Source organism: Carex rostrata, chromosome 21, assembly GCF_964058835.1.
Source record: "Carex rostrata chromosome 21, lpCarRost1.2, whole genome shotgun sequence".
Taxonomy (NCBI): Eukaryota; Viridiplantae; Streptophyta; class Magnoliopsida; order Poales; family Cyperaceae; genus Carex; species Carex rostrata.
This window is the reverse complement of record NC_135938.1, coordinates 7,560,500-7,574,001: the sequence shown is the minus strand read 5'-3', so window position 1 is coordinate 7,574,001 and position 13,502 is coordinate 7,560,500. Positions and strand designations below refer to the sequence as shown.

The 13,502-nt window shown below is 33.0% G+C and overlaps 1 protein-coding gene across 2 annotated transcripts; it reads left to right on the top strand.

Moving 5' to 3' along the window:
• The first annotated feature begins 10,442 nt into the window (after window positions 1–10,442).
• Window positions 10,443–11,747, top strand: LOC144573685 (protein DELETION OF SUV3 SUPPRESSOR 1(I)-like). Of its 2 annotated transcripts, none has more exons than XM_078323462.1 (3): window positions 10,443–10,526; window positions 10,670–10,796; window positions 11,400–11,747. In XM_078323462.1, exons 2-3 carry the CDS (start codon window positions 10,703–10,705, stop codon window positions 11,528–11,530), a joined length of 225 nt encoding a protein of 74 aa, XP_078179588.1. In that variant the 5' UTR covers window positions 10,443–10,526; window positions 10,670–10,702; the 3' UTR covers window positions 11,531–11,747. The 2 variants fall into 2 exon arrangements, with proteins under 2 accessions (XP_078179588.1, XP_078179587.1); XM_078323461.1 differs by having other exon boundaries at window positions 10,476–10,574.
• Window positions 11,748–13,502: the final 1,755 nt, after the last annotated feature.

Genomic DNA, 13,502 nt, shown 5'->3' with positions numbered 1-13,502 from the left:
CAGAAAATGAAGAAAAGTGATGAAAAACGAAGAAAAATGCTCAGTGCGGATGCACGCTTTACGATACGGCCGCACTAAGTACTTAGATGGATTTCTGGACGCGTGCCAATTTTAAAAAGGTATAATAAGCTGTTCGTCACTTAAGATGGCATAAGTTAATCTTTAGACCGGCCTAAATTAAATCACCTCACATGGTGATTTAATTTTTATTCCACCTCGTGGCCTAACTTGAATGATTATAATAATATTTTATTTGTATATAATTAGTATATTATTATTAATAATTATTATTATTATATAATTATATAATTAATATCTTATATTGTTAATATATTAAATAATTATGAGTGAGTCTATGGTACTATTCATATCACTGGTTGTTACCGTGCTACGGCTCTATATTTGAGTTTTCAAATTCTAACAGTCGATCCGAATCGTTCATCTTGTTCTCCATATTAATATGTGTTTGGAGACCAAATTTTACATTTTTTGAAAATTGTTTACTATTTTTTTAGATATTTAGAAAACCACTTGATCTGAAAATTCTGGACCATCCAAAAACAGTAATTTTCAATAAATCTAAAAAATAGTAAAAAAATTTCAAAAAATGTAAAATTTGGTCTCCAAACACATATTAATATGGAGAATAAGATGAACGGTTCGGATCGACCGTTAGGATTTGAAAACTCGAATATAGAGCCGTAGCACGGTGACAAATCGTAATATGCATAGTACCATAAACTCACTCAATAATTATTATAATAATATTATATAATTAATATCCTTTTATTGATAAATAATTATATAATTATTATGTTATATTGTTAATATGTTAAATAATTATTATATAATATTGTAATATATTATAGTTATTATTAATATATTAATATTGTGTAATTAGTATCTTATTAACGATATATAACTAATTAATATTTTATATTGTTAATATATTAAATAATTATTTTAATAAGATTATATAATTGGTATCTTTTTATTAATAATTATTATTAATTTATAATTATATAATTAGTATTTTATTATTAATATATTAAATAAATTTTATAATAATATATAATATATTACAGTTATTATTAATATATGACGAGGGTTCAAATGTCTTCATGTTTTTGTGCCTCCATCTCTCTCCATCATTTTCAAAGTTCAAATAGTCGATCCGAACCGCTCAACCTAACTTCCATACTAAAATATGTTTGGAGACCAAATTTTATATTTTTAGGAATTTTTTTACTATTTTTTTAGATAGGTACAAAAATACTGTTTTTAGATGGTTCAGATTTACTGATTTTGTACCTGTCTAAAAAAATAGTAAACAAATTCCTAAAAATATAAAATTTGGTCTCCAAACATATTTTAGTATGGAGGTTAGGTTGAGCGGCTCGGATCGACTGTTTGAATTTTGAAAATGATAGAGAGATGGAGGCATAAAAACATGGAGGCATTTGAACCCTCCTCTTAATATATTAATATTATATAATTAGTATCTTATGATAAATAATTAATCAATTTAGGCTTTCAAAACTTTAGTCCTCCACCAACTCTAATCAAACAAGGAATAATATAAATTATGATTTAACTTTAGGCCTCAACTAAACATGAAAAATTTAGACCGATCTAAGTTGGAATAATTAATTTAGGTCTCCTTAGCTTTAGGTCACAACCAAACATAGAGCTTAGGCATAATTTTTTGTTGTTTGATTGGAGTGTGTTGAAGAAATGTCCTGCTTGAGCAGCTGAGCTTTTACATATCTTATCTACTCTATGTCCCTATCTATAAGCTGCTGGTTTTGATCCGGTTAATGGTTTTTTTACTAAAACGATGTTCTGTTCACTTTTTTCTATTTTCATAATTCCAAACCAAAATGAAATAGCATCTTGCCTTCACGTGGTATCGTGTACATTATTTTTAAGTTGTTCAAGTTACGGAGAAGCTGATGATTGAGATCCATTAGAATAAAGCATTTGATAATTTTGATAAATAGTAAAATGTAAATTTTTATTTTAAAATTTTAATATATATGAATTATGATCTATACAGTATTTATGTTGTTGACATAAAAAAATAATATAATTTTTATCGTTCGTCAAATTATTTGAAATTCGCGATGATGATCTTCTTGAAATATCAAATGGTGGGTAAAATTATATTTTGATAAATAATCAATTTATAAGGTGACAACTTGCTCTGCTATTTTTTTTTCTATATTTTTTACTTGATTTAAAAATAGTGTCATAATATCAAGTTAATTACTTATTGCTAACAAGTCCCGTTCCTTTATAATCAACAGTTGGAAAGGAAAAAAAATATATAAATTCAGTTATAAGGTTTGATTAAGGAACATTAAATTTGGGTTTATGCAGAGATGATTTTACTTAAAATTGCTAAAGAATAGAAATTCTGGTTGCAATAAGATCAATAAAATTTTAACAACGAACTGCAATTTCTTTGAAATTTCATCTATATTATCTTGCGTTTGGTGCAAGAAAAAAAAATTGAAGTCAATGAAAACCTAATCATCCATTTAAGTCAAAATTTTATAACCATCAGTAACATTCAACTTTTTTTTTTCTACAATACCTTTTTTTTTCTTTCTCTTATGCATGATATATCGGTTGCAACGTGTGGAATTGAGTTATATAAATTTTTAAAAAATAGTTCAAGCCACAAGTTTAAGTCGAAATTAGATTCCGTTTTAAGCAGCCTATCTTGACTGCAGTTTGAATCGAGTTTCAGTTAGAAATTCTCTCTCTAATTCTATTCATTTACAGTTGTAAAATCTTTGTACATACTCTACAATTTAAATCTTGAAATGGACACAGACTTAGCATCTAAAATTTTCAATTTTAAGCACAAATAGTTTTTTCTGTGGGCAGACAACTCAATTATTATTCATTCTATTGGAATATTATATTATGTAATACGAAATTCGTGAAAAATTCTTACGAAATAAACAGTCAACAAATAAAGTTAAGATTTTAGTTGATTGTTAAGAGCATCTACATCAGTTATCAGTACAATAAAAAAGAAATTAAAAAAGAACTGTCAAATACTAAATACAATTAAAATTATTATTTTTTCTCTAAATCTCTATACTCGTGCAATGGCTACCATAGTGACAAATGAATTATTCGGGTTCGGTTCGGCGAGATCAAAAATTCGTGATTCGGGTATAATTCGGGTATAATTCGGGAATGATTCGGAATTATCCGGACCAGAAATCTCAGTCCTGCAAGGGAGCAAAAAAATAATTGTTCTTGGAAAAATTCAGGAAAAATTCGTGAATAATTCGTGAATAATTCGTAAAATTCGGAAAAAGTTTGTAAAATTCGGGAATTATTCGGGTTTAATTTGGTCAAAGTTCGGTCAACCGAATAATTCGGTGTTTGGTTCGGCATCACCCAAAAAAAAATTAAACGGGTATAATTCGGGTACCTTGTCAATATGGCTACTTAGCCATTATTACTCCACAGGATAAAACAAAAACTATGATAATAATTGGAGAAAGATACAAAGCCACATGGCATGGTTGATCGGCATGATCCAGGTTTCCTGGACAGTTCAATAATTAATTTATCAGGACAGCAGCACTGTAGCCATCAATTGTGGCTTGACCACACAAAGCGACACAACATGGGTCCCAATCAATAGACGGGACCACAAAAAGCTGCTTTAAAAGGTACCCACCTGGCAGTGACTTGTAAGCTGAGACGGACCGGACCACTTCCTGTCGATTTTGTTTCCTCTCTATTGGGTAAATAACTGGAGGGGGTTGTTATTAATTGAAATACGGCAACTCTGGAAACCAAAAATTAAAAATTGGGTCTAGTGATTAGTCTCTTTCAGCCGAAATGGTAGGGGAGATTTTTATGGTTGTTCAAAATCAATAAAAACTCCAACTGGCAGTGACGGATGGTTGTGTGAGAAAAAAAAAGACTAAATCATTTATAAATTTTGTTATTTTTTATGCATTAATATTTTTATTTTTCTCCTTAGCAATGAAAGTGTGAGTGGACTGAGTTGTGCATATAGATACTTCATTTATATATTATTGTCTGTGTTAGCTGTTTGTCGACGTTTGGTATGTGCTATATTTCTTCTCCTCCTCTTTTCTCTTTCTTTTCTAGCTTCACACCGATGATTTTTTAGGACCTCTGAGTGGTGACTGTCTCAGTTCGATTGATTCAGTTTTCAGTCTGGTTTAATTCAGTGCCCCTCTTAAAACTTTGGAGTTTTGACTGTTCTGGTCCAATTGATTCAGTTCCCGGTCCGATTTGATTTAATGTTTTCTCTAATGTAATCAGCCAGAAGGAATATGATAACTATGAGGACCAAAGAAACAATCACTAGACTCCTATTATTTTCATCAAACAAGAATGACCAACTTGGTCTCAACAGGATGCACATACTCCTTGTGTGTTTTTAGTTTGTTTACAGCTGTATGCTTTTTTAGACACTCGTGATCTAATCTTATATAATAGGTAGTTTGTAACTTTTTATTGCCTACAGACTTTTAACAAAAAAAAAAAAACTTTTCAGCTTCTTTTGTAAAATAAAAGTACCTTGTAATATTATTATGGGTGGAGAGATTTTTCAACTAGCAATAGACTGAAATTTATCTTGTGTTCGATTTAAGCTGTTTGATCAAACATCAGTACAAGTAAATTTGAATATGCATTAATCTCAACTGCCCTACGGATTTAAACCATCTGCACACATCTCAACATAAATCGGACGTTTAGACCAAACATTAGACATATTTTGTTCAGATGCTCGTTGAAACCCGAATTCATATCACCTAAGTTACAAAAAAAATTGTTTTGATCCATATGCAGTCTGATTCAAATCGGCATAAATATTCAAAGACTTTGTACATTCCACCTCAGACTATATTTGTTCAGATTTTGATCAGATGGTGTGAATTTAAGAGTATCTACATCTTAGCAACTCAAATGTGTTTTTAAATAAATTATAGTCTCTAAAGTTTTTAACTCTCACATATCTGAAATTAATTTTAGAATTTTTATTAAGCCACGTCAGCAGTAAAATTTAAAAGAGAAATAATTTCAGCCAATCATTCCTACATAGTTTTTAAATAAGAAACTCTCCCACATCTCTGAAATCGGATTAGAAACTGCCATGTCAGATTAGAAACTCCCATAATACCAGAGATGTAGATGCTCTAAACATAATTGTATTTTTTTTGGAGTTGAAAAACAGAAATATTCCATAGGACATGTTTTCTTGAAACCCCTTTTTCCATTGAACACACGTTACACACATAACCAATTAACCATAACCAAAGTGTACATAAAATATGTCTAAGATAAGATAGAGCGAATATGAAATGGAGATATCATGTCGCTGCTAATCATGGAAATGCTTAGTTCGTTCCTACCTGTCGTTGTGCTGCAATCAATACCGTGCTCCACATAAAATGCCAACTGAAACGCGTTTTTAATTAGTACCATACTCTGAAGTCTGAACAAACGACAGGGACTTTTGTCAAGTGTATTTGCATGCAACTGCAGAGGAAATGCCGACGAAGCTTCCTAATTTCTTTTCGGCCAACATTTGCACAGTACTTTTTGTTCTTTCCCCTTGGTAGTCACTGTCAAGTTTTAAAAAAAAAACTTTTTGTTCTTTCACGGAAAAAGGCGCAAAGTTTTATGAAATTTCAAGCGGAATCCTATCAAGTGACACCCCAAATTTCCCATATTATGAATTGCGCTCAACATTTTTTTTTGAAATATTTACGTGTAGCATGTTGATCAACACAGTGCAGATGACACATATATTATATGTCAGAGATTAAATTTGAAAATTGTAAATTAAACGGTGTTTGAGTTATGCTTAGGAGCATATGTATTCTTGTACTTGTAATTGTAAAAATAATCTTTTCATACACATTAACGGTTTTAGCAACTCTTTTTTTTTAATAATATCAAACGATATTAACTATTGTTATTCAGTCCTAACTTAAAATGATTGATACTCGTTCAATATTCATGTAATAGTTCAAAATCAGACTTTTAATTACACATCTTGATAATAATGTCAGTAAAATTACTAAACATACAAATTTTAATATGACAATTTCAGTCAAATTATTAGAGAAGCAAATTTTGATATAACAATTTTAGTCAAATAACTAAAAAAACATCCTTGTGAACAGTTGTATATCAAACACATGTAATTGAGATGTATATGCTCTTACCGGTAGACTGCTATATTCAGTTGTGGCCTCATAATTAAATGTTTGGATGTGTAAGAAATTTAGATTTTGTTCAAAACTAGATTAAATGATCACTTGTAAATATCTAAAAAAATAAAAACTATAATTGAATGAAATATCCAAAAGCCGCGAGGGTGTTTTTGCAAAGAATCTATTTTGGCTTTCAATATATAAGCATCTTGAACAGATAAATTAGCGGCATCAGAATCGAAACCTTTTGTTGTAAATTGGAATCGTCTCTTCCTTTGTCTTGATTTCGTTTGAACTTTTTGGTGGTTGCAATTTGTTATTAGCCAGGTTATTCCACTGGTTGGTTAGCTAATAAAAATATGGAAGCACATAGCACCAGCTCTAATTCAAATTAATTGCCTGTTCAAATTCGATTTTATGTAACAAGTAACTGACCTGCGAATTACAAACATATCCTTAAGTAACAATAATATTTTACAAAGTAATAGCATATGAGTTTTAATACAAATAATTTCGAGAATTAGAAAACACATTATTTTCCATTCCTATTTTTTTAATACAAACAAATAAAAAAATTTCTTCCAAAAATATACTTTTATTTTCTATGTATTTAAAAAATATATTAAAATATACTTGACCCTTAAATAATTATAAAATTGTGCCTACTCCTGAATTTTTTTTCCTCCAAATATGCTTCTATTTCCAAGTTTTTCTTAGAATAAATAAAAATATACTTCATATTCAAAATAATTAAAAAATTATGCCTCACCGAAATTTTTGCTCCATCCTTCAAATTATCCTGGCTCAACCCCTGGGCATGAATAACATTGAACGATAGTTTTTTTAAAACTGAAAACCATTATCTATCTGCAATATTGACGGCCATTTTTATTAATATCCTTAAAAAAAAAAATTTAAAAATAATCTTTGTTTTTTTATTATTATTTATGCCCTGACCGCCTGGGCTTAGGGCAGCCCAGAATTCCCGGTGAGGCGCCCCAGGGACGGGCGGCCCACTACCCATTTTTTTTTAATTTCTTTTTAATTATTTTCAATTAGCCATGTTATTATGTACTCATAAAATTATTTTTTAAATGTAGTAAAAAGAAAATATGTTATTTTTTTATTATGTAATACTCATAAAATTACAGTTTGTTAAAAAAAAAATGTTAGTTTCAAGTCCTGACCGCCTGGGCCACGGGCGGTGCACTGCGGATGCCTATTTATTCGTTTTTTCTCTCTTCTCACTCCAACATCAGTCTACCTCCCATCTCAAAGGCAGATAGAAGGGACAAAGAACTGAAGGCGATCTCGAGCGATTTTCTGGGCGACTACAGCTACAGGTAATATTTAAATATTTTTAAAATTTTCTAATTAATTTCTAATTAGCTGTTGATTCCTGTACAATTAGTCTTTAATTAAATAATTAGTTTTCCTAATCAATTACTGTCATTTGAAACCCTAGTTACAATGGCACCCAAAGTTGAAAAAAATAGAGGAAGAACTGAAACCGAACGCGAAGAAAAATAACACTTATTAATAAATTTTGGACGGCAAAAGCCTACGCGATGAGAAATTTGGAAAGATTGTTTTCACCCAAAAATAATGAAGAATTCCTGAGCACTCTTGATCCACCCCAAGTGGAAGCAAGGTAATTGGTACAGTACATGTCAGCAACATAGTGATCCTCGCAGTAGTTCCTCACTCGGCATACCGCCATCACGTGACTGCAGGGTATGTGACTTAGCTGGGGTCCTTGGCATGTATAGGTTACCGCCCTGGCATCTCCGAATTTAACCACGTACTTGCAAGCCCTCTTGACAAACACCATAGTGTCATCTGGTTTACGGCTGGTAGGAACGTACTCATTCGGATTCTGCACTGTGAATTCTGTTCCATCATTACCCATCAGGATCACGGTCATAGTTGCACCTTTGTCCCTATGTCGTCTTAGTTTCTTCTTCACCCTTGTTGAAAATGACTGGTTTATCCTTATTAATTATGTGGCCTTAGCATGCCGTTCCTGAAACCAGGCATTTAACTTGTAGAATGTGTCCTCTACAACTGCAGCCACAGGCAACATCCGGCTCTACTTGAATACTGCATTCAGTGACTCGGACCCGTTGGTGGTCATAATTTCCCAACGCCAACCTCCATCACGTGATTGATATATTTTCTCATATGCTGGATCTTCGTTGACATCTCTGGGATTATTTTTGCCCACCTTCATTAAGTAGAGATTTGTCTTTGGCATGTACTACACAAAAAAATAAGGAAATAGAATAATGTAAGTAAACAATTATACTAAAAATATTTGTTTTCTTAAAGTACAATAATATATGTAAACAATTGAAATACATGTACCTTTGCAAAACTGCTAGTCATCTCTACCACCCTTCTCGGCTTTTTCTTTCTGCAATTCCATCTAAATGTATCAGTAACCCACTTGTAGCCCCCGGTTGCCTTGGAAAGGTTCTCCGTAACGTGTTGCATACATAACCTGTGCATACACTGGCCAGTACGGGTTGACCAACCGTAATCCTCACGATCAAAAACATATTTTATTCCTTTGTGCTGGTCTGATATCACACATAAAAACTTCCCTTCCCTAATCACCCGTCTTCTTAAAAACTGCATAAAGAATCCCCAGTTCTCACCATCCTCTTTATGAACAATTGCAAACGCCAAAGGCAACAGCTGGTTCTCAGCATCATATGCACATGCTATCAGTAGCCTCCCCTCGTAACGGCCGGACATTAAGCATGCATCAATGCTGATAACGGGTCTAATGTATGGCACAACTTGGATACAAGCACCAAAAGCCCATGCTATGCCCTTGAATTGTTGAGCTCCCTCTATTAGTACTCCGTCTTTATCAAAAAAAGGGTCATGCCATCGCTCATATACAGTGCCGACATTTGTACTTGCCATGGCCTGGAGCAATGGTGCCAGATAGCCATATGAATCATTCCAACTACCGAATATTCTGCAAATCGCAAGTTCACGACCTCTCCACAGCCTGTTGTATTGTGGGATTACATATTTGTATTTGTGTCTGACGGTCATAGACACAGCCTTGATGCTCATTGATGGATCCAACTTAATGTCCTCCTCAATTGCATCGGCAATTAATGATGCCGTCAGCTGCGCATGGTATGTCCTTGTGGATGCAGACTTGCATGTATGAGGTGGTTCACACTTCTTAATCATCCATGCTTCCCCTAAACCCGCAGGGGTTGCAAAAAGGTGGAACTCGCAGCGCGGGTGAGTTTTACATAGCACAACTAACCTTGTTCGGTCCCTTTTGTGTATTATACATTCCCAGTTGCCGTGAACATGAGTCTCATTTATTTTCTTTATAAGTTCGTCTATGTTGGTATAAATTTGCCCTGCGGCAAGTTTTTTATTATATTTAACACGAGAACCAAAGAAACTAATATCTGCCTCTTCGAAAGCTGTGGTACCGTTGAATGTGGCAACCGGATGCTGTGGTGTCATTGAATGTGGTGTCTTCGAAAGCTGTGGTGTCGTTGAATGTGGCTACAGTAAATGTACAATGCGCTACAGTACGTGCAACAGTTACAGTAAATTCGCAATAGTAATGACTAATTATCATAATTAAAAAAAAAACTTGAATACTCAGCTTCTCACCTGGAGAGAATTCTCAAATCGCGAATGGCAGGAAAGAGAAAACATAAGGCTTTAAATAAGCTGGCATATGGGGCGCCCGTAGGGCTGGCGCCTCACTTGCCATGTGGGCCGCCCGTGGGGCTGGCGCCTCACTGGGAATTCTGGGCAGGGCATAAATAATAAAAAAAAAACAAAGGTTATTTTTAAAATTTCCTTTTTTTAGAATAATAATAAAAATGGCCGCAATATTGAAATGCGATACCAACCTTGATATAAACATATATTTTGCTTCTTTATGTCAAAAAGAAATAAAAAAATGCCCATGCTTTTTATTTTTCAAAATTCATTTATTTTTCTAGAGACCTATTTTGAATTTGACTACAATTAATGTAAAAATGGCCATCTCTTTGAAACTCTTTCTATAAAATAAAAATCCTTTTTTACGTATGAGCAACAAGAATTTAATACGTCTAGTTTGCTCTCTCAAAAATATATGGTCTTGGGCCGAGTAATGGCCCAATTTTAATGTTTTCTATTTTTACATTTTAAAACTGAAGTTTATAACCCATCGGTTGGGCCTTTTTTATTTTCAAGTTTAAGCCCGAACAAATAAACAAGGTCTAAAAATAAAGAGACATCCTTCGAACTTGTATTCTCTCGTGCTAAGCAAGAAAGGTACTATCTCATTTCTCTCGATCTCTCTCGATTTTTCTTTCTCAGAAGGTGCGAATTGATCTTAGTCGGTGTTGTGATCTCTAGTTTCGATCCGTATTTACATCTGATTTGAACTTTAAATAAACCTTTTGGTTTTCACACAGGTCTATACAAGGAACCGAGTTTTCTTAACAAAAATGGCGACGGAAGCGAAACCTGCAGCGAAGGAGGATCCAAAGGTCGATCTGTTTGAGGATGATGATGAGTTCGAGGAGTTCGAGATCGATCAAGGTTGGATATTTATTGTTTTACGAATTTCTTAGGATTGTTGCGATCTGATTGGAATAGCTACTGGTTAGGGTTTGTTGAAAGGATTTACGGATGGCTTTGTAGATTGAGAAGTACATTTAGACTGAATTGCTAGGTGCATTTAGACATAGTTTGGATGATGCAACCGAGAAACCAATTGCATGATTACAATTGAGCTAGTTTAATTATTTCGTGAATCTTTCTTTATATAGTATAGATTCGTTCCACATTTTCATTATCCGGTGCTTGTATAGGTCTCTACCTGATTATGTCTGTTCTCTTGAATTATTACAAATTGTACTTGGTCACAAAAAAATAAAAAAAATAAGGGAACATGAGCACGCATTAATTTTTCCGTACCACCATCTCAGTTCTGTAGTTGTAATCTGAATTGTTAACCACATACATGTATTTTGGTGTACATCAACCTTTGTCATGTAGAAAATGAACTTATTTTGGCTTTAAAGTTTTTTCATGTCTAATTAGATTTTGTGCCGTCATTTAAATTGTACATTATCTTTGTTTCTATTTGTAATTTGGACTAATTTAATCAAATTTGATTTAATTTTTGTTCAATCATTACAGAGTGGGATGACAAAGAGGGGAAAGAAGCGCTTCAGCAGTGGGAGGATGACTGGGATGATGATGATGTCAATGACGATTTCTCTCTCCAGTTGAGGAAGGAACTGGAGAGCAAATCTGAGAAGAGTTCTTAGAGCTAGTGTGTGTTAGTCTTGTACTCTTACTTAATTCGCTCAGACAATTACTCCGTGGCTTGATTTTAAGATGTAGTATGGGGTTAAGGCGGTGGATCTTTCCTGCTTATTTGCAGAATCTTTCAAAAAGTTTAAACGGGATTGTGTTTTGAGTTGTTTTAGTGGCTACAGGCTATTGAATGTGTTTTTCATGGTGCAATCTTTTTTTTGCTTGTTAGATACTTTCCCAAGATATTTTTCTTTTAGGGGTGCTGAAAATCTATAGTTATTATAACACTGATTTATGAAAACAACACTACATGCACAGTTCATCTGAAATATGGCAAGATTAGAGGGATAATTTTCAAACAACATCATTTGCACAGTGTAAGTTGATAAAATGCTACTTGCCCATTTGCATCTCTCAAATTTATCTACCTTTACAATTGAAGATTGATGTCATCTCCCTCTAAATCTCCCATGAAACTATTGTCATTTGTGGTTTTCTCTTCTCAAGAGCTTCTATAGTCAAAATTTGAAGCATAGTTCCGTTGAATCCATTGATTAGACTATATTATTAGGTCTAATTGAGGTATTGCTGTTAAAAGGAACTAGAGCTGAATCCATTGATTAGACTATATTATTAGGTCTAACTGAGTTATTGCTGATAAAAGGAACTAGAGCACATTGCCACTTTGGATGCTTTTAAAAAGGAATGACTAGAAATAAGCACAACATGTGATTAGCATTTCTTATCTAGTAAAATATGAAGATTGATAATTCACAACATGAAAATGGCTTGATAATCCTTTTGAATATCGAAGTACCATACTTTGAAGTTTCAGGATCTTTGGTTGGAAGTGTGTTTGAAGGCAAACCTAAACCCTGAACCCTCATAAACGTGAGCATGTGTCAAGTTATCAACAAGTAACTTTAATCTTTTTCGTTATATACTTGAACATACTCAATTTAACAGATCAACTGTTTAGAAGAGTCGAGTGATGGCAAAATAAAACATGTCAAGTTCATCTTTTAAAGGAATTACTCAAAAGGTATTTTACTTGCATTTGAGGCACTTGTGCACAATATTTGTGAAGGCGTGGCATCATCCACTCACTCTTTCGTCAGTGGAATTGCATGCGAACACTGACAATACATGATACAATACAACACTGCAAGTCGTTTGATCGTTTGTACATCATCAGCTTTTATTTTATTAAAAATCATTTTTTATTTTCTTTAATGGTTCTTAAATAGTTTCAAGTAGACCTCAGCCACCAGGGTGTGGTAATGCTAAGATGCTGCTATGTTTGATTGGTTGTTATTCATGATAAATCAAACGGAGCTTATTTTAGTTATTTTTCAAATAGTATTTCTTGAAAAAAATAATATTGATAAACCTCATCGTTTGCAATCTGACGTTACATACATTGCAGTTTGCACTGAGGCCTACAAAATAGGTCTTGTTGAGAAGCTCTTCATTATTGACTCCAGTTGCTGTTACAGCTAAAAGCCAAAAACCAAAGAGCAACACGACTTACTTATGTCCTAATTTAGCATCATTTTATTGACAATCTAGTAGATATATAAAGGCGAGTTGAAACTATATATGAAGGGGATCGTGAGTTTTATGATATATTTGTTGTATTATGAATACGGATTATGTATATATACAACTCTAGTAAGGTTTCTGTGTCTACTGTCTAGTATGGACTTCATTCCCCGACCCTTTTTGTCATCATTGGAAATTTTAATAGCTTACCATCTGCTGGAGGTACTGAGATAATATAAACGTCAGTTCTTGCCTGGAAAAGACGCTTTAATTACAAGGCAAAGCAAATTCTCTCCATTTAAAAATGTATCTTCGAAATCAACTACATAATTTCAGTCGAATATTATATTTAAGCCTTTTCGTACTCTTAGTTTTAGGCGAATGCACCAATTGCACTGGCATTTTGTAAAAATCCGAGTGTTACTGGCTAAAATAAAAGGA